Source organism: Equus przewalskii, chromosome 19 (assembly GCF_037783145.1).
Source record: "Equus przewalskii isolate Varuska chromosome 19, EquPr2, whole genome shotgun sequence".
Lineage (NCBI taxonomy): Eukaryota > Metazoa > Chordata > Mammalia > Perissodactyla > Equidae > Equus > Equus przewalskii.
The window spans coordinates 46,072,392-46,091,744 of NC_091849.1; the positions used below are offsets into that span (position 1 = coordinate 46,072,392).

Below are 19,353 nucleotides of genomic sequence, written 5' to 3' on the forward strand. Positions count from 1 at the left end.
TCACCCTGGAATGAGGATGAAGTCTGCAGAGTTGGAAATCTGGGAGCTGCATTTCCTTTACAACCCCCAATACAGACCAATTCTCCCACACCTGACCACTCCTAAAGGAGGAACAGAATTCAGGAAGAAGGGAAACCTTTTTTCTGAGCCTATTGTTGGGACTCATAAGGATCTAGAACCAAGAATGGAGTTGTTACTGAGGAAAACCTAAAGACAACAGATGGATGAGAAGGGAGGCATTTTCGCTTGTTTGCTAGGTAAGGTGGGAGGAGTTATGCAAATAAAAAACACATACCAGAAACTCAAGGTCTAAATATAGCTCAGTTCAAGGACACAAAAGTTTACTAAGCAAATCAATGGCCAAAGGGCTAAGTCCTCTTGCTCTCCCAACCCAAGCTTCCAGCATCCTCACAGGCAAATGGCCTCTCCATAATCTCATTCACCAAACCAGAGTAGTTGTTTTCAAACCATGACATCCTCTGCACTGAGCAGAACCCTGCAGTCCTTTGACCAGAAAGGCAATGTGTGAAATATAGAGGGCACCTTCCAGAAGTCAGGAGACCCAGGCTCTGGCCTCCCCTCTGGCCCATTGGGCATGCGACCCTGGACAAGTCACCGTTGTTCCCTGGGCCTTGGTTTTAGCTTCTGTGTAAAGTGAGAAGATTAGACTAAATGAGTCTCTTCTAACTCTGACTTTCACACACACACACACACACACACACACGCATGCACACATACCAATTCCCCATGATCTCCATTGCTCTCCAACTTGAAATTTTCCCAAAATAAAACTAAAACAAGCACTCCTTATGTTACTAAAGCCTAGTAGCCTAGCCTCGTCCTAGGACAGTGCCTGGAACTTGGCGTTCAACTACATACAACTCAATGAAAAATAACAGAAATCAAACAGTTTAATAATGAGTTATTTCTGAAATTTCCTAATATTTCTTTTGCCTCAGGATCCCTTAAAGGTGAACTTGGTTATAAACTTCCCCCATGATTTCAGAGCAGGATAGCACAGTGCATACAGGAAATGTTTACTTCATATATTATATTCTCCTGCTTCAGGCCGAGCACAACTAATTCAGAATTGGCAGGTCGACCATTGAGTTTCTCTTTAGGAAAATAACTCAACATATGGACAACAACTCTCAAACAGAAGATAATACAGCAAAAAACAGAACAAAGAGGGAGGAATATGTAACTAAATCAAGAAGATAGTTCCTCTCTAATCTAATATCTCTCATAGCATTTTTCCCCAAAGAAATTCATGGTCATCATGGCTAAAGATAAACCCTGTGGCCAAGAGCTTCATCTGGGCCTCTGAGGGGCCCCCAGGGCACTTAGCCTCTTATCTGCAGGTGGAACCAGATTTGGACATTGCCTTTCTGGAAGTGAAATCAATTATTTCTATAACCCTAGCCTTCCAATATTATATAAGGGACATTGTTCCTCACCCTAAGGATCACTTTCAGATTATCTTGTAAAATCTTAAGCACTTTGTGACTTACAAAGATGTGCAGATCTGTGCTAAACATATAATTTAAGAACTTTTACTGGGGAGAGTAATAGTCACATTAATGAGCTATGATAAGAATATTTGAAAGTTAAAGAGAGTTGCAGTGTAGCAAAAGCCTCAACCTATTTATGACCATTTAGCTGAACTGCGAGGGGTTTTCTGCCAGCACACACGTATCCCAGAGGCTGGCTGCTCTTCAAGGTGAGTTTGAGCTGCTGACCTCCTGTCACCAGTATGAGAGTTGAGCAGCTTTTCCAAAGCAGGTAAAGCACTTTCCAGATGTGCCTTGTGACCAACACAAAGTGTTCTCAAGAATTCTGTTTGTGGCTGGGGCTTCCTGGCCCACAAGAGGACACCAAGGTTTCCCTCAGCGTAATATTCAGAAATGGATGAAAGCTGTGGACAGGGCTTCTCAACTCCCTGCAATCAAGACTGCACTTTTGAAGGGACTGAAAAACCCAAAACGTTAGTTCTGTAATAACTGCTCCATCTCTACCACACTAGAAAAAAGTCTCACGTTCTCCCAAAAAGCAAGCAGAGTTACTGCACACTCTCTTGTCCTCCCTAATCGTGTCCTGATTTAAGTGGAAATTTTTGCTGCCCTGACCTTACTCTATTATAAGCGTGTTGTAGCGAGCACACAGGCCTTCTTTGGCATCAGTTAGGATTCAGCGTGGCTCTTATCTCTGACTAGCAACACACTGTACTCCACTCTACAGCACATCACAGGACCAGTCAGGGCAGTGGTTCCTTGGGAGACATCAGTGTGACGGTAGGTACACTTGGTTATGACAGTCACATTGATCAAATCTGGTGACCCTCCTGTGATGAGTTCGATTGTCCTCATTTTACAAACCAAGTTGAGATACAAAGAGAGAAAGTATTTTGCCCAGGATCATCTAGCCCTTTAGTAGCAGAGCCAGACGTGGACTTCAACTTTCCTAGCCCTATGTTATGTCTGCCCACAGCTTCTCCTTTGTACTCCAACCTGTGAGGAGTGAGCCCAATCCTCTGCTCAACCATCACATACTTGTTAAAAGGACGGCATTTCAGACATCCTTATATGGGTAGCGGAACCTGCATCCCTCCCAGCTCTCCTCAAATAGCACTATCTGAGCTCTGAACCAGGAAGACATTTGGACTCAATTACTCTCAGCTTCTCTATAAGGAAAGCAGGGGTGGACCTGGAGTCTAAAGCCAGATGTGGGGCCGGCCTGGTGGCACAGCGGTTAAGTGCACACGTTCAGCTTCAGCGGCCCGGGGTTCGCCGGTTCGGATCCCAGGTGCGGACATGGCACCACTTGGCAAGCCATGCTGTGGTAGGCATCCCATGTATAAAGTAGAGGAAGATGGGCATGGATGTTAGCTCAGGGTCAGTCTTCCTCAGCAAAAAGAGGAGGATTGGCAGCAGTTAGCTCAGGGCTAATCTTCCTCAAAAAATAAATAAAAAATAAAGCCAGGTAGGTGTGTCTACTACTCCTCTTGGCCCCTCTCTCCACTCAGCGTATATCAGTTCCCTGAGCAAACAAAGGACAGGAGGAGAGATTGGAACCCAAGCTATCCTTTCTTCCTCCACAGCTCCTGTCTGTCTAAGAGAGAAGTCGTAGCAACAACACAGCAGGTATACCTGTGAGGTGGACCCACAAGGTAAGATTGAGCTCTCCTGGGAAAAGCTGTCTCTCTTAGGAAACAGAGAGAGCATGGAGCAATTTTTAAGAGAAAAGACAAGGATACCTGCCACCTTTTCCTCGCTCCCACACATATCAGATGGTCCTGCTTTGTTACTCATCCCTTCAGGAGACTGGGAAGCAGTTACTGCTAAAAGTAAGGTGCTAGAACTGCTGGAATTTGAGAAAGTCTCTAAGAAGAACCAGACTGCTTACCCAAGCTGTGCAAGCCACCAGGAGGCAAGAGACGAGAAGCTGCTAAGAGATGACGGCTCTATGCTATAGATCAGGGGCTGGCAAACTATGGCCTGTTTTTGCAAATAAAGTTTTACTGGAACACAGCCATGCCCATCTTTACCCGTTTTCTATGGCTGCTTTCATACTACCAAAGCAGACTTGAGTAGGTGCAACACAGAGCATATAATGCTCAAAGCCTACAATATTTCCTAGTTTGCTGACCCCTGGTATAGACAGTTTAGAGAAAAAGCCAATAAGGAATCTTGGTGAATTATCTATGAGGCTTTCTGCCCAGTTGAGAGGGCACTGCCTACAACAGCAGATCAATTAACTACTAAGGAATCATACCTGGTATGGAGGGAAAACCGTGTTTCTAAGAAGCTCTTTTAAAGTGGTAGTTTTGACACTACGTAAGTACCATCGCACGTATTTTTAACAAGACTCATTATGGTCATTATTTCTGCGAGTGAATCAGGAAACAGACCAAGAGATTACCAGAGAGGATGGAGATGATGATGACAGTAGTGAGGATGGTGTGTCATCTCTTATCATCCTCATCCTCACACCAGCACTTATGGACTGCTAGCCATGTGCTCAGCAAAGTACTAAGCACTGGGCACATTCACCTACTTAATATTCACAACAAACTATGTGTTATTATTATTCCCGTTTTACACATGAGCAAAATGAGGCACAGAGTGGTTAAATAACGTGCCCTTGATCACACAGCTAGTAAGTGGAACTCAACTCCAGAGTCTTTCCTCTTAACTGCATTTTATAACACTTTTTTTCTAACCTTATAAACAGAGCCCCAGGGAAATTAAAGGTCTTAAACTGAGATGATGAGGGAATGGCAATCTAGAATTTTAGAGCCTAAGTTTACCAACGCAATTTCTAGGCTATGGTGCTACTTCCCCCAAAAGTCCGTGCCTGCATTGCCTCCCTCGCTCCCACCTCTGACCCAAGCAGATGACTCCCACAAGCTTCTCTGCTTAAGGCCACCAGCAAGCAAGGCTCATCCACTTCCACTCCGGTGAAACACAAACACCTAAGCATTTACAAAGGGGCCTCGGCCTTGGAATTAGCGGGTTTCTTTCTCTCTTCGCATCACTCTGCTCTCCAGCGTCCTTGGGCCAAACTATTCTACTTTAAAGAAGCAAATCAGATGGGAGAAGACCAGCAATCTTTTTGTAGCCAGTTTTTGCATATTTTAAAGCAGTGCTGTCATAAAAACCTCCTTTAGCTCTGAGAAATCATTCTACTTGGTATCTATGGCAATTTAGTACAAAGAACCCAGCTTAAGATCTTTATGTTTAAATCCCTAGCACCACATATCGTTGTTAGTCCAAAGGAAAGAAACCAATCATTCAACGGCTTGAAAACAATCTAACCTTGAAAAAAGTTTACTTCCTGGGTGCTCTACACCTGTGCTATCCAAGAGAACTTTCTATGATGGAAATGTTCCACACCTGTCCTGTCCAACATGGTAACTACTAGCCACGTGCGGCTGTTAGGCACTTGAGCTGTGGGTGGTGCAACTGAGGAAATGAATTGTTCATTTTAGTTTTAAATTAATTAAAAAGCTCATGTAGCTACCATATGGGCCGGCTCAGCTCTAGACCACCCCTCCTTGGGCCCTGGGCTATGGTCCAGGCATAGGGGATAAACAACAAGACTCAGTGTCTGCTCTCTAGGAACTTATAAGCAATGTGGGGAGAGAAACCACATACCCACAAACAGCTAACCAGTGACAGACAATAAGAGCGAAAGGGATTAAGAAATAACATCTTAGAATCTAGTTCTACAGGAGACATTTGCCCTTTCACCGCTGCAGGTACAAAACAGTCTGCTTGAGAGAGTGCCCCAGCTGTTTTCACAATCCCTTTTGCGGTCAATTTAAAGAAGATGCTGTCTTTCTATGTCATGTGCTGTAAGTAACTACACGGGAAGGGATTACTGTCCTGTCCCAGTCAACTGCTTACTCTCCCTAAGGCACAGGACTAAGAACGTGCTCATCAGAACTAAGTGCAGTTCAAACAAGATAAATCCAATTCGTTTGCCTCTCACCCTTTTTTCCCTTATTTTTCTTCATAGCCTAAGTCTCAAAAAAAAAAAAGGGGGGGAATATGACTAAAGAGAGAGACTGCTGATTTTCTGCTCTCTTTATAACCTTGCAGAGTCTCCTCCACTAGTAATTTCAGGGCAATTTCCACTCTTCATCTGCTTTTCAAGCTCCGCGCCTCCCCCCGCCCCCCCCCCCAACCCCAGGGCAACAGATTGCTGGGAACCCAACTTCACACCTTTTGCAAATAGTTAAAGAGAAGGGAGAATCAAGGATGGAAGGCGGAAGACAGAGAGAAGTGGGGCAGGGAGAGGAGAGTAAGAAGAGAAGGAAAGTGTTTTGAGACCATTTAGACTTGCTCAGTGCCACGTATGGCCAGTTGTGTACAGACTAACTTTCACTATCTTTACTTTTAGGCTTTTTGTGACAAAACAGATCAAAGAAAAAATACTGTTTTCCCTGTAACCTCTCAATTAATGTGAACCTGCATTAATCTTAATTTTAAATTAAACTGAACATTGTGGACTCCTACTTACCCCATTATGTTGGGGTGACACTTCATAAAGAAATAGTTTTTAAAAAGGACAAGACCACAACAAATTAAGCATTAACAATAGACTGACATCTTGATGACACTTGGACCTCGTAATAAACTCTTAAATAAATTTCTGTGTATAAAATTTCCGAAGGGACTTCCAATTCCTGTTGCTGAAGTAAGACATATTGCAAAAAACCACAGTACAGTCCCAATCTACCAAACGTAAATTTGCTCTGACTTCAGAAAGGAAGGAAGCTTACAAAATGCCACAGCACCCTTAATCTTCCATCCTCCTGGCGACATAAGGTCTCATCTCGTGTTTCTAACAGTAGGATTCCGTGAAAGTCAGACAACAGTTTTGTAGAGTTCAACTTTAAAAGTCCTAAGTCCATGGTTAGCAGAGAAGGGTGAGCAGAGCCAAATAAAGAAGAGGCTCTTGGTGACAAGAAAGATGAGAACCAATGGCCTAGCTTCAAAGTGCTGAGGGTCTATGCGGCATTCGTGGGCACAGCATGGTCTGCTTAAGGCGGGCAGGGGTAAGTGAGCTCTTACACAACGTCTTAGAGAGGACACGCAGAGCTAGGCATTTTTATCCCCACTCTCATCGTCAGGAGGAATTCAGCGTGAAATGGACAAGGCCCAAAACAAGATCTTATTATACAGGATTATCTGCTGCCCAGCACTCACTGCAAATCAGATCAACAAGGTATTGTTTCTACAGGCCTCTCTGAGCACCTGGAATGGTTTTTATTAAACAGAACCTCTCTTTGTAATGGAATTGTACCTGGTGGTACCTTTGAGAAGAGCAATTTGGAAAGAAGAGGTCTTCCTTAGAAAAACACCTTAAATATAAGTATCCCAATGCAAAAATCTGGGGGAAAAGGTTAAATTATTAAAAGAGATAGCTGCACCGGAATGAGACTACTGTGATTTATTTGGAAAAGCATATTACTGCGTTCACAGAACGTATGGTCAGGTTTTGTAGAGATTTGGCACTTCCATTCTTTTTATGAAATAGGATATTAAGGACACAGGCACAGCAGCTGACAAAGTTAGCAGGGTCGCAGGAATGTCTAAGGTCATTGTGTTAAATTGCTTTCTGCTCCTGGGGCAGTTTTGCTTCTATAACTCACTGTGTTTGCAAGAATTCTGAAAACGACACTGACAAATACAGTTTAGAAATATAGCTGACCACAATCTAATCCATAAATGCAACTACCAAAGGAACGAAGTTGCTACTTTGATAAAGTGAATAATGAGAGGACAGTTTCAAATATTTACATAGTCCAGCAGGACGCTCACGTTGTTTTTACTAATTAGATATATTAGAACAAGTGTTCTGATTGGCCACTTAAAGGGCAATTGAATGAATAGCTGATCCCAGACCAGAGGAAAAAAATATGCTATCTACCAATGGCCTTACCGGGTCAACTGACAACACTGGAATATGAACAGTAAACTAAAATATTATATTCACATTAAATTTATTGAGGTTGAAAACTGTACTATGTTTTTGTTAAGAGAATATCCTTACTGTTAGGAAATATTCACTGAAGTATCTAGGCGTAAGGGTCCATGATACAGTTCAGAAAAATTATTTTATGTATCTCATCAAACTGGAAGAAACAATGTTGTCATTTTGGTATATTTCCTTTCAATCTTTATTCTAAAGTTTTAAGAGAATTGGGATTATATCACATAAAGTATGTAGCTTGGGTTCTTTTCTTTTCTTTAACCTAGTATAAACATTTTCCTAGGTCATAGGTAAAAAAAAATTCATAAAACCTTCAATGTCAACATAATATTCCATTGTATGGGTATGCCATAATTTACTTAGTCATTTCCCTAAAACTGGCCCTTTGATTATTTCCAATTTCATTTATTACACATAACATTGAGTTAAAAGTTTAAGATCTTTGTGCTTAAATTTCTTTTTAAGTATTTCTGGTTTATATCTTTATGATAAATTCACAAAAATAGAATTCCTGGGCGAAAGGGTATAAACATTTAAGACTCAAGATAAAAAGGTCAAACTGCTTTTCCGCAAGTTAGGCTTATATCTTTGTCTTTAAGTAGAAAGAAGGTACCTGAATGGGATCTTCAAAACTTCAGGCTGAAATCTCATGTAGGGTTTAAAGAAAGAGAAGTTACTGCCTCGGTCTGAAGACTGCCGTCTTCGGATCAAACTTAGCTGCTGGGACGAGTTCTATAAGCTATTTTTTGTCTTCAAAAGAGGAAAAACCACAATATTCCAGACTGTGTCAACACACACACAGACTGGGTAAAAGATGCAGGGCCCAGCCTCAGATGGTCACCAACATGCTAAGCTGTGGGTGTCTATAATCCAAAAGACCTTCCTATCTTCCTGACAGAAATGGGATCCTAAAAACCTAAGGAAGGCAAAAGTAAACGTGAGAAAAGTGACAGGAATCTAACAGCAAAATTCATATTCAAAAAGGCAAACTGAAGACAAGTTGTTATTTCCCCCTCTGTTCTCTTAGCGGCCCCACAGTGTAGAACAAGCAAGGGCTCCCCCCGTCAGGAGCCGTGGAGTCAGTCCGACGCATCCTGAACAAACAACCAGCCTGGGTCAACACAGCCAAAGCTCTCCGAACTCCATCTCCTCATTTGTTCAACGACAAAGTGGAACAAAGTCCCTCACCGTCACTCTCGGGTTTCTTATCCTACAACATTCTCCTATAAATGTGCCAGAGGAAGAAAGGGGCAAAGTGGTTATTCTCTCTGAGTGTATTATGTCAAATGCCGAGCACCTTATGTTTCATGACACAACGTGATCAAACAGCGCTTGGTATACAAAAGAGCTTCCAGAAACTGCATTTCCCATTCCTTCAGACAACCGGGCCCAGGGAAGGAGAGGCAGGAGGATCCGAAAGCAAGGAGAGAAGAAGGCTCACCATGGCCATTGCAGTAGTAGATCCATTTCTCCCGGTTCTGCGTCGGGGTCACGGATTTCTTCAGCCCTGCCTTTTCCACGATGGCGCTGGGATCCTGCCGCGGCCCCTTTTTCAGAGTCCTCGAGCTTTTCCGGATACTGCACACCACTATCACCACAAGCACCAGCAGCAGGAAAAGCACGATCATCCAGGGCAAATGCTCATTGATGTCAAAATGCTTGTGCAGGTTCTGTCTGGGATGGCCCCTCTTGGGGCCTTTGATGGGCGTGCTGGACTTCTCGCCCCCAGTGGCTTCCATGGATGGCAGCAGCTTCAGGATGTGTCTGTGGTGGGGGCCTTGCTGGTGGTTGACTACCTGGAGGTTTGGGAGAGTCTTGTTCACGCCTTCCTCCCCCCTCACTGAGCTTGTGTTGTCAGGGACTGTCCCTTCCTGGATGTCACTCGGTACCTTTGGTCTAACAGAGGCAGAAGAGTTGGATTCTGTTGAGTTCATGCCTAGAAAAAAGAGTAAGGAGGGGGGAAGAGCTTTTCTATATTTGGGGATCTATATATTCCCTCCTCTTCCTGGTCATCTCCAAACCAGGCCAGATAAAGAAGAGATGACCTTTGGAGCCTGAGAATGAATTATAGTGCATATTTTCATAAAGACCCTAACAGCACCTTTATACGGAAGGTAAAAACTAACTGAACAGGTAAACTCACTTCCTCATGCCAGAACCAAGGGCATCGCTTGGGGATCCAACATCTGAGTTTCATAGCAGCTTCTCCTGTGTTTCACATACTGAGCGGACACGTATGTTCACAGCTTTAAGTCAACTCTTAATTGTACTGACTATTCAGAGAACTAGTTCAAATTTAATTCCTTGGACCTTTAATTCCTCTATTCCTCCTCTCCCACCTTTTGACTATTTCATGATGCAATGGGAAAACTCAGACTACGACTGAGATAAAGAAAAGAGTTCAGGGGCCGGCCCCGCGGCTGAGTGGTTAAGTTCACGTGCTCCGCTTCAGCGGCCCAGGGTTTCACGGGTTCGGATCTTGGGCGCAGACCTAGCACCACTCATCAGGGCATGCTGAGGTGGCATCCCACATAGCAAAACTAGAAGGACCTGCAACCAGAATATACAGCTATGTACTAGGGGGCTTTGGGGAGAAAAAGGAAGAAAAAAAAAAAGATTGGCAACAGATGTTAGCTCAGGTGCCAATCTTAAAAAAAACGAAAAGAGTTCAAACTCAAATCCATGTTTAACCAGTAGAAGGTTTGGTGAAACAAGTCAGTGAATAAAATAGCGCAAGACTTACTTAGTATCTGCTATTACTAGATAAACAAAATTTGGGCTGGCAGCTTAGTGGACTTCTTTCAGAGAAGCTTCCACAAGTAGTCTTCATTAACAAGCATGAGAGCCAGGGATTCTGAGTTCCAAGAGACAGGACCTGGCCTGTTTCAGGCCCTGAGAAGGCCTGGACAGGTCATCTGAGCCTGTTTCTTCATTTCAAAATGGCGGTTCTGAGAAGGCCCTCCTTACTGGGTTACCATGAAGGTCAAGCGAAATCACACACAATTAGGCTAGAAAGCACAACTCAAGTCAGCTATCATCTCAACAAAATTAAATTAAATAGGAAGGGATTTGAAAATAAAGGCTAAATTTTATATTCTGTCTGAAGTTTAAAATGAATTCTGAGGGAAACTGGGGTACTTGATGAAAGGCATAAAGTTAAAATCATTCGAAAAAACAAACATTATTTTCCAGATGTGAACGCTAGTTATCGTCAATGTGATACAAATTTGCTTATTTCCTGAAATTCTTTCTGTCCCCTTCTTTGCCCCACTTAGATCCAATATTCATCCCTCCCATGCAGATGGCATGTTATTTTCTCCCTTTCTCCCTCCTTCTGTCCTTCCGGCTGTGTCCACCCAGGATGGACTCCATGTTGGAAAACTTAATCTGGAAGGGACCTTAAACATCTAAATCACTCATTTATTTGACATGTCTGAAACCAGGGCCTGAAGAAATTCCGTGACTTACATAAGGCCACATGCTGTCCTTGTTTATTTCGGTTCTTATTTTCTAGCTTGATGTGATCCAGTTTGTAGATATTTGATCCCCTCAATTTCTATTCTAAGTCTATATGTTTCTAACAGGTCCAAAGAAGCTACATTTAATTAGTCACAAAACGCAAGCCCCTTCTTTAAGGGGTGACTTTGGGATATACAAAATAAAGAAAACATCTTTGGTATAAGCCCAGTCTTGGTCACTTCCCTGGGCTCAAAGCTGTCCTCAAATAAATAACTCATGAAGTTAAGTTACTTAAGTTACCTTTGGGAACATAAGTGGAGGAGGGGACTCCATAGGATTCCGTGTGCTCAGGGCGTGAAAAGATGGCTATGCCAGGGGAAGGTGGGGTTGTGCTGGAGAAGGATGGGAGTGCGCCACAGACGTTGTCTGCCTCCTTGGTCCCCGGCTTGATGACCACCAGGTTCTGACTCAGACAGTCTGTGTATGCTTTGCATTTCATCACACTAGAAGGCACATCGGAGAAGGTACCCCGAGCACACTGCTTACACCGCACGTCCTCGGTCTCCGTCCCTTTCTTCCGCACACCCCAACCCACAGGACACACTGTATGGGGGACGCAGGTACCATTAGACTGGAACATGCCAGGTGGGCAAGTGCATTCTCGGTCAGTCAAGGCAGCACAAGGTAATTTCTCAACCATTGGCCATGGGCATGGCTGACTACAGTCATGGCATTTCTCTATGCCATTCTCATGCCTGGTAAAGGTCCCCACGGGGCAACTGCTGCAGACGCGCAGGCTTGTATTGGTACAGTGCTCAGACACATAGGTTCCTGCTGGACACTTGTCACAGGTTAGCACCTGGCCGGTGGCACGGTCAACGTGGTGGTATTTGCCAATGAGATTTGGGGCCTTCTGTTCTGGCTGAGCTGTGGTGGTGCTAAGGAATCCAAGCTGAAAGAAATAAAAGGGGAGGGGAAGGAACAAAATGAGAAGGTGTGATATAGGAACAGAAGAGAAGAAAAGGATGGAATGGAACAATCCCAACACCACCATCATCATTCCTATTAAAGACCTGAGCAGTGCTGTATCCTCTTAACACCGCTCCTGCAACACAATACAAAGAGAGAGGCAAAGACTCTGCTTCCATCCTAGGGCCTGATCTACTGGCTGGGAAGCTTTGGTTTTGTTGCCTGACCTTTGATTCAGCTTCCTTTTTCTCCATCTGTAAAATAAAGCTGACAAGTCTTCTCAAAAAAATCAATTGAGAATATGAACGTGAAAGCCCTTTGTAGCTCATATTAAAAATGCTATCTAGAAGTCAAAATCTTAACGCAAGAGGAAAATGACTTGCTGAATAGTTGTCTTCCTTTCCATGACTCAAATGTCAAGTTGGCATTTCTTGACACCACGACAAAGCCACTGAGAAGCAAGATGGCATATGTTCAGGCTGCTACTTTCACAGCACCAAATTACCCAGTTGGAGTTAACCAATAGACATGGCACAATTTTTCCAAAGGTTTTGTCTATGCAAAGCCAAACATGTTTTGTTTGTTTCTGTTTATTTTTGCAAAACAGAGGCAGGCCTGGGTCGGCCCAGTGGCACAGCGGTTAAGTCCACACCTTCCGCTTCGGTGGCCCAGGGTTCGCTGGTTCTGATCCTGGGTGCAGACATGGCACCGCTCAGCAAGTCATGCTGTGGCAGGCGTCCCACATATAAAGTAGAGGAAGATGGGCACAGATGTTATCTCAAGGTCAGTCTTCCTCAGTAAAAAGAAGAAGACTGGCAGCAGATGTTAGCTCAGGGCTAATCTTCCTCAAAACAAAAACAAAAACAGGGGTGGGCCCTTGGCATTCTTAACATGCTTTAAACAACAGTTGACGTTTTTAGGACATCCTGCTTGTTCAGCCTCTGAAGGCCATGGTCACTGGATCATGGAGCTGATGCCGTTTAGAAGCTCAAGCACAAAGCTGTGCCCAGCAAGGACTCAATACACATATAAATTTAATGCATAGAACAGAAGCTTCACCCAGCTAGACAGGATTTTATAGTAGCTTCCAGAATGAAAATTTGGGAGCAAGGAAATTATACTTATGGTACTAAATTTGGAGGTCCTTGGCGGGGGTGGGAGGCGCATTTAAGAATGAACATTAAAAGGAAGCTTTTCTGCAATAATAGAGATTGACAGGTTCCAACAAGAAAGTTTCCACTGTCCTCGACAAAATGAGAAAGGTTATGTGTCAAGAAAATAATGGCTTCCTCAAACTACCAGCTACTGACCAGGGCAAAATTCCTTCCAACTTTGCTGCTATACCAGTAACTGAGAGAAGAAAGCAAGAATACTTCATAGGTGATCAGAGTTCCTATCTTCTTAGCACTTTGAAAGGTAACCCAAGATTCAATTCTTCTCCATCCCATAATCTAACTATTTGAACCAAAAGTATCTCGAGACCCCCTTACCCTATCCCAGAGCTGCCTCCAATTAAATGACAATATTGGAAACAAATCTTCAGCTTATGAGAATATCTTTTCTTTACTCTGAGACCAAAAATGATGGCGGTTGATTTTCTTGGTTAAGAAGCTCAACTTCATCTTGGATTCTGAAGGAAAGGAATCTCCTGGTTGATAACGGTAAATTCTGTAATATCTTCCCTTTTTACTTCTGGCTTTCTTTCCTTTTCTTGGTCCTTCTATTTGCAAAACCAGTCCCAGCCACCCTCTTCTGAGCATGGCAGACACATTACATTGAGGGAAGAAAGTCCATCACCATCTTGTGGAACCTAAGTGGCATTTGGCAAATACATGAGGACAAATCTCGTCCCAACCCCCTCAAAGCTAAGGACTTGACCCAAGAGGGTGCAAAAGTGGCTCTCCTCTGTACTTCTCTGAGTTCCTACGTATCCAGCTTCGAAGTGCAAAAGCAGTTTTAGATAGCTGCAGTGTTCTGGAAGTTTGAAAGATGAATAAATAACCAAAATGGCAGGTTATTACACATGCAAATTAAATGAAAGCAAAGAATGGAACGGATGATCTGGCCAGAGAGCAATGCTTGGGGACAAACATCTCTCTGATGCACTGTGGATTTGAGTCTGGCCCTCTACCTGTGCAGAAAGGCTGGGTGGTCAGCCAGAAACACACCCAGGGGATGGCTCTGTGGAACCAGCACAGGGGCGTCACGAATTCACGGTGTGTGCGTCTGCACCTGGGGTTGCAGCTAAGCTTCCTACAGCTTCATCTATCTCCCCAAGTACATGCTTCTAGATCTAAGGCCAGGGATGCTACTAGGTTCTCATCAGTCCCCGATGACTGAATTACCACAGGGCCCCCTGGCAGTACCACCTCCAAACCTCATTACACCTGCACACTTCCCCACTCCTTAAGTGGATTTATTCAGTTCTTTGTTCATTTACAATAACTGATCACGTTTCTAATTAAAGCAAAGCTCAGGGCCCTTTAAACTGCAACATTGTAGGTAACCCACTTTAGACAATGTGGCTCTAAAAATGGACCTTTAAATTACCTCATGCTAGAGGAGGCAATTCCAGCTCCTGCAAATAGAGCTGACAAACAATGCTGCCTCAGCAGCTTCACCTGGGCTGAACACTAGATGTGGGACTTATGCAAAAACCAGACACTATTAATTCCCTGGACAAATATTTATCGAAGACCTACCACGTGTGTACCGTGCCACGTGTGGCACTGGGCCAGAGGCTGAGGATAGAACCTTGAGAGTTTACAGGGCAGCCCTATGGAGTTTACCTTCTTTTTTTTTTTTTTTTTGAGGAAGAATAGCTGAGCTAACATCCACCGCCAATACTCCTCTTTTTGCTGAGGAAGACTGGCTCTGAGCTAACATCCATGCCCATCTTCTTCTACTTTATATGTGGGACGCCTACCACAGGATGGCTTTTGCCAAATGTGCCATGTCCACACCCGGGATCCGAACCGGCGAACCGTGGGCCGCCAAAGCGCAACGTGTGAACTTAACCGCTTAACCACCAGGCCAGGCCGGCCCCTGGAGTTTACCTTCCAAAGCAGGACACACAGAAACAACCGATTACATCAGTAATTGCTCAATTAGAATTGAGATTCCTTCTGAGAAGGAGAAATACAGAGCCCTGGGAGAGGGGGTTTAACAGGCGCTTCCTAGCTTAGGAATGGTAGAGAAATATTCTGGAGTAGTTCTGAAGGATAGAGAAGCAGAACTTAACTCTGGGCAGGGGAAGTGGAGGGGATTAGGCAGAGGGAGTCCCAGAGCAAAAGTCTGAAGTAGAAGGAAGCTCAGCACAGGAACTAAAAAATTTACGTAGCTTTACCTCAAGATGCAACACAGTGGCCATTGTCAAATTTGGAGAGGCTCCACATTTTGATCCTAATCCAGAATGCAATGAGAAGTCATTATATGTTTATATCGGAAGGTGGGGGGAAAGAGGCATATACTCTACATTTGTGAACTCAAAACTTATCTGGCTGCAGAGTGGAAGGTGAAAGTGGCGTGGGGCGAGAGCTGAGGAGAAAACTCACTCAGAAGGTGAAGGCTAAGGTGGAAGTTGGGTGACTTGGACTAGGGTGGTGGCCATGGAAAGAGGAGAAGGCAACAGATTTGAGAGGTCAGATCAGCTGGATTTGGTGAACGATGACCTATAAGAGAAGAAAGAGGAAGAAATCAAGAGTTTTCAAATCGCACTCAAGAGAGCACAGGATGGAACGGTTCTCAGGGCTGCCCCTGAGGCCCGGGAGGGGGCACCTGCGGGCCCATGGGCAGGGATGGGAAGTAGGGCGCCAAGCTCCCCATTTCTGCCTCAAACACAGCAGCTCTGATTTACCAATGTGCTAAGGGGGTTTCCAGATAAGAATTCATTTTAAGGAGGGTTTACTCCTACAGCAAATTTGAAAATCACTGTGCTATAAGGACCCCAAAGAACTCTGCCAATAACAAAGTTACCAGCCAATCCCATCTGAGCTACATAGCTGGAGGACCTGCCCCCTGGGCTCCTCAGCCTACTGAAACCCTGCTGAGAGAAGCGATGGCACTGTCCCTTTTTCTTAACAGAGACACAGGTGGCACCTGAGAAAAGTTATTTTCCTTTTAGTCAACTGAAAACTTGCCTGGTGGTGGCCCTCTGGGTTCTAAGAAAATCAGAATGATGTAAAAATCATTCCCAAAGACGATTCTAGGGGTGAAGCGATGGGTAATGGGGAGGAAGAGGGTCAAGTTCAAAAGCAATATTTAAGAATGTTCCGTACAAACTGTAAAACCGAGCTGAGTTGATACCTAAAAGCTAATGTTAGGGAAAACACCTGAATCTGGAGACACAGTCATTAAAAAGTGGGCGAGCGGGAGCCAGAAACCCTGAGGTTCTACCTGATCCCGATCCTTAATGCTCTCATTTGTACAGAGGCAGAGAAACTAAATCAGAGGTTCACCAAAGCCTTTGGCCTCAAACGCAGCATCAGAATTACCAGCTTTTTAAAAAGGTCACATCCCCAGTCCCATCACCTGAGATCATGCGGATGTGCAATGGGGCCAGGAATTCGTTTTGTCTGTTTTTAAGCTTTCCAAGTGGTTCTGATGCCCAGCTAAGTTCTGGACCCCCTGAGCTAAGACAGGACCCCTCTAACTCTAATCCTCTGATTCTGAGAAACACTCTGGAGACAGCCCAGTTCCACTCAGAGCCCCTCCCTCCACGTCTTACCCAACCTGGCACCTTTGCTGTCTTCATATTGTTCTTTTTTAATAATTATTTTTATAACAAAGATAAACATTTTTGCAATAATGCTAATAATTATGAAATAGAGTAAAATGTTGAAGTCTCTTCTCAAATCCACCCATCCCTGGAGAAACCCACTGTCTATTTTGGTGTGCATGATTCCAGACCATTCTGAGCATTTACACATAATACATACACACGCACTTTAAGCTGGCTGGCTCAGTTACTGCAGGTTTGCTTCACGTGTCTCAAGGGGACAGGCCACACATACTATTCTGTGACTTGCTTTCATTCAGCTTCTAATACTACATCGCGGAAATCTTTCCATGTCGGAAATACAGACATTTCATTCTTTATAACGGTCCAGTTCTCTTCGACAGTACGGATACGCCTTAATGTAGAGGTTCCTCCTTCTAAGGACATGTAGATTGCCTCCTAGTCCATATGTCGGCGTACGTGTGCATTTTTCTCTATTCCGTATTCCCCTCCTTCCCTTCCCACTCCACGCCCCAGTTTCTCTTCTTTCCTTCTAATCCCAAATGACAGCCACAGCCACGCTGCTCAGTCTTGAGAACCGCTTTCTTCAAGGACAAGTCTCCACACAAGCCATGGCTTAGAGCCTCTCGCTCCTCCTCCTCCCCACTAATATGAATCTACCAGATCTGTATTTTCAGCCTGCAGAAGGATCAGATTTGAAGTAGAAAGAGTACCCAGGCAAAGACTTAGAGAACAGAAGACTTGTGTTCCTGTCCAGGCTCTGCCTTAAGACCAGTAGGACGTTGTTTTACTCGCTTGTAAAATTAGCGGGTTGGACTAGGTTATATTCAACTGTAACCTTCAAGGTGTCTGTGACTGTCTGTCAAATTTCACCTTTTCCGTGGAGCCTTTACAACTAGTCCTAGACACCCAGATTCCAAGTAGAGGAGCAAACTCTTCATCACATTTCCTGTTTCTCTTCATTGTTTTGGTATCTAATTACATATTGTCTTATAATGTTTGTTGATGACCTCCTAAGTGTATATATTTATCTTCCCATAATGATCATAAGCAGCTCAAGGCCAGGAACAACCACGTAGATTGCATTTCCTCCCTTGCTCAACCACCTCAATAATAAAGATCACGGAAATCATCAACAGAGCATCCTCTGAACCAGGGGTGAGCAAACTAAATCCTGCATGCCACTTGTTCTTTTAAGTTTTACTGGAACCCAGACATTCGTTTAGGCATTGCCTATGGCTGCTTTCATACGACGGCAGAGCTGGATAGTTGCAAGAGACCATATGGCCCGCAAACTTAAAATATTTACTGTCTGCCCATTTACAGAAAAAAAGGCTACCAATACCCGCACTGAGCAGTGAAAAGAAATGTCCAAAAATGCAGGGACCAGGAGCTCCCTTGCAGGGATCCTCAGACCTCCTCAGAGTGTCTAGCAATGAGGACTGAGTTCTTGGCTTCCTTTCTTGACATTCACTCCCACTCACACACCAAATCTGATCCTTCCATCCCTTGCTTAGAACTCCCAATGGCTTCCCTCATGACTCACGGACGAAATGCAAAATCTTTACCAGAGATGGAACTCCCTCGGAAACGCCATCCCTGGCCCTCTCCCCAAATTAAAACAGGTTTCCCTTTCTTCCCTTTTTTCCTATAGGACTACCACAATTTTGTAGTTGCACATGGATCTGTTTAGTGTGTCTTCCCCCTGGACCCCACACTCCATGAGGACAAGAACAGAATCTGTTTTCCCTCCTAATGCTCTCCGAGCCCTCAAGGACGCACGTGAGTCAGGGTATACCTCATGCGTTTGTTGACTAAATGAACGAATGGATCTGCAGACCATAAATAATTAGAAGCAGCACATGAAAGTGTGGTGGCAGAGGAGCTTGCTGGAGGAAAGCACAGGTGTTAAGCCAAGCGTGAGAGAATCGCCAGGATAATTCAAGAGAGAAAGCAGTCTGGCAGCCTTCAGCCTATGGGGAAAGAGGTCCTTTCCCCTCCAAAGACCCTGACGACATCATTTGTACTTCCAGAACCATAACTGGCTTACAAGAATGATGCTCAGCATGTTGCTTAAGATGACAAGCAAATATAACCATGAATTTAAAACATCTCCTCTCACTTTATGAAAAAGATTTATATACTAACGGTGCTTAGAATTATAAGCAGTATAATGAGATTATTCTTCAGAAGTTATCTATGTTCCATCCTAGTTTAAACTTTGGTAATTTGGAAAATTTTATTTCGCCAGGACACTTATTTCACCAACAATAATGGACAAATGAGGCAAATATTAGTGTCCCATCCCCAACAGGATATGAGAACACTACACATACTTACTGAGTGATTAAAAGGTAATGCTCAGGACAAAGATTTCGAAGGAGGGAAGAGGCAGGTCTAAAAGGACGGGGCCGGCCCGGTGGCGCAGCGGTTAAGTTCGCACGTTCCACTTCGGGAGCCCGGGGTTCGCCAGTTCAGATCCCAGGTGCGGACCTACACACTGCTTGTCAAACCACGCTGTGGCAGGCGTCCCACAAATAAAGTAGAGGAAGATGGCCACGGATGTTGGCTCAGAGCCAGTCTTCCTCAGCAAACAAGAGGAGGTTTGGTGGTAGATGTTAGCTCAGAGCTAATCTTCCTCAAAAAAATAAATAAAATAAAAGGACAAGCTATAAAGGCTTCCAGGACCC

At 44.1% G+C, this 19,353-nt stretch overlaps 1 protein-coding gene across 1 annotated transcript in view; it reads right to left on the reverse strand.

Moving 5' to 3' along the window:
* Positions 1-19,353, reverse strand: part of TNFRSF21 (TNF receptor superfamily member 21) — a 66,429-nt gene that overhangs the window by 32,375 nt on the left and 14,701 nt on the right. The window contains exons 2-3 of the mRNA XM_070584752.1: positions 11,257-11,908; positions 8,939-9,433 (exon numbers count right to left, since the gene is read on the reverse strand). Of these exons, the coding sequence (XP_070440853.1) occupies positions 8,939-9,433; positions 11,257-11,908 (1,147 nt within the window). The remainder of the gene's footprint in view (positions 1-8,938; positions 9,434-11,256; positions 11,909-19,353) is intronic.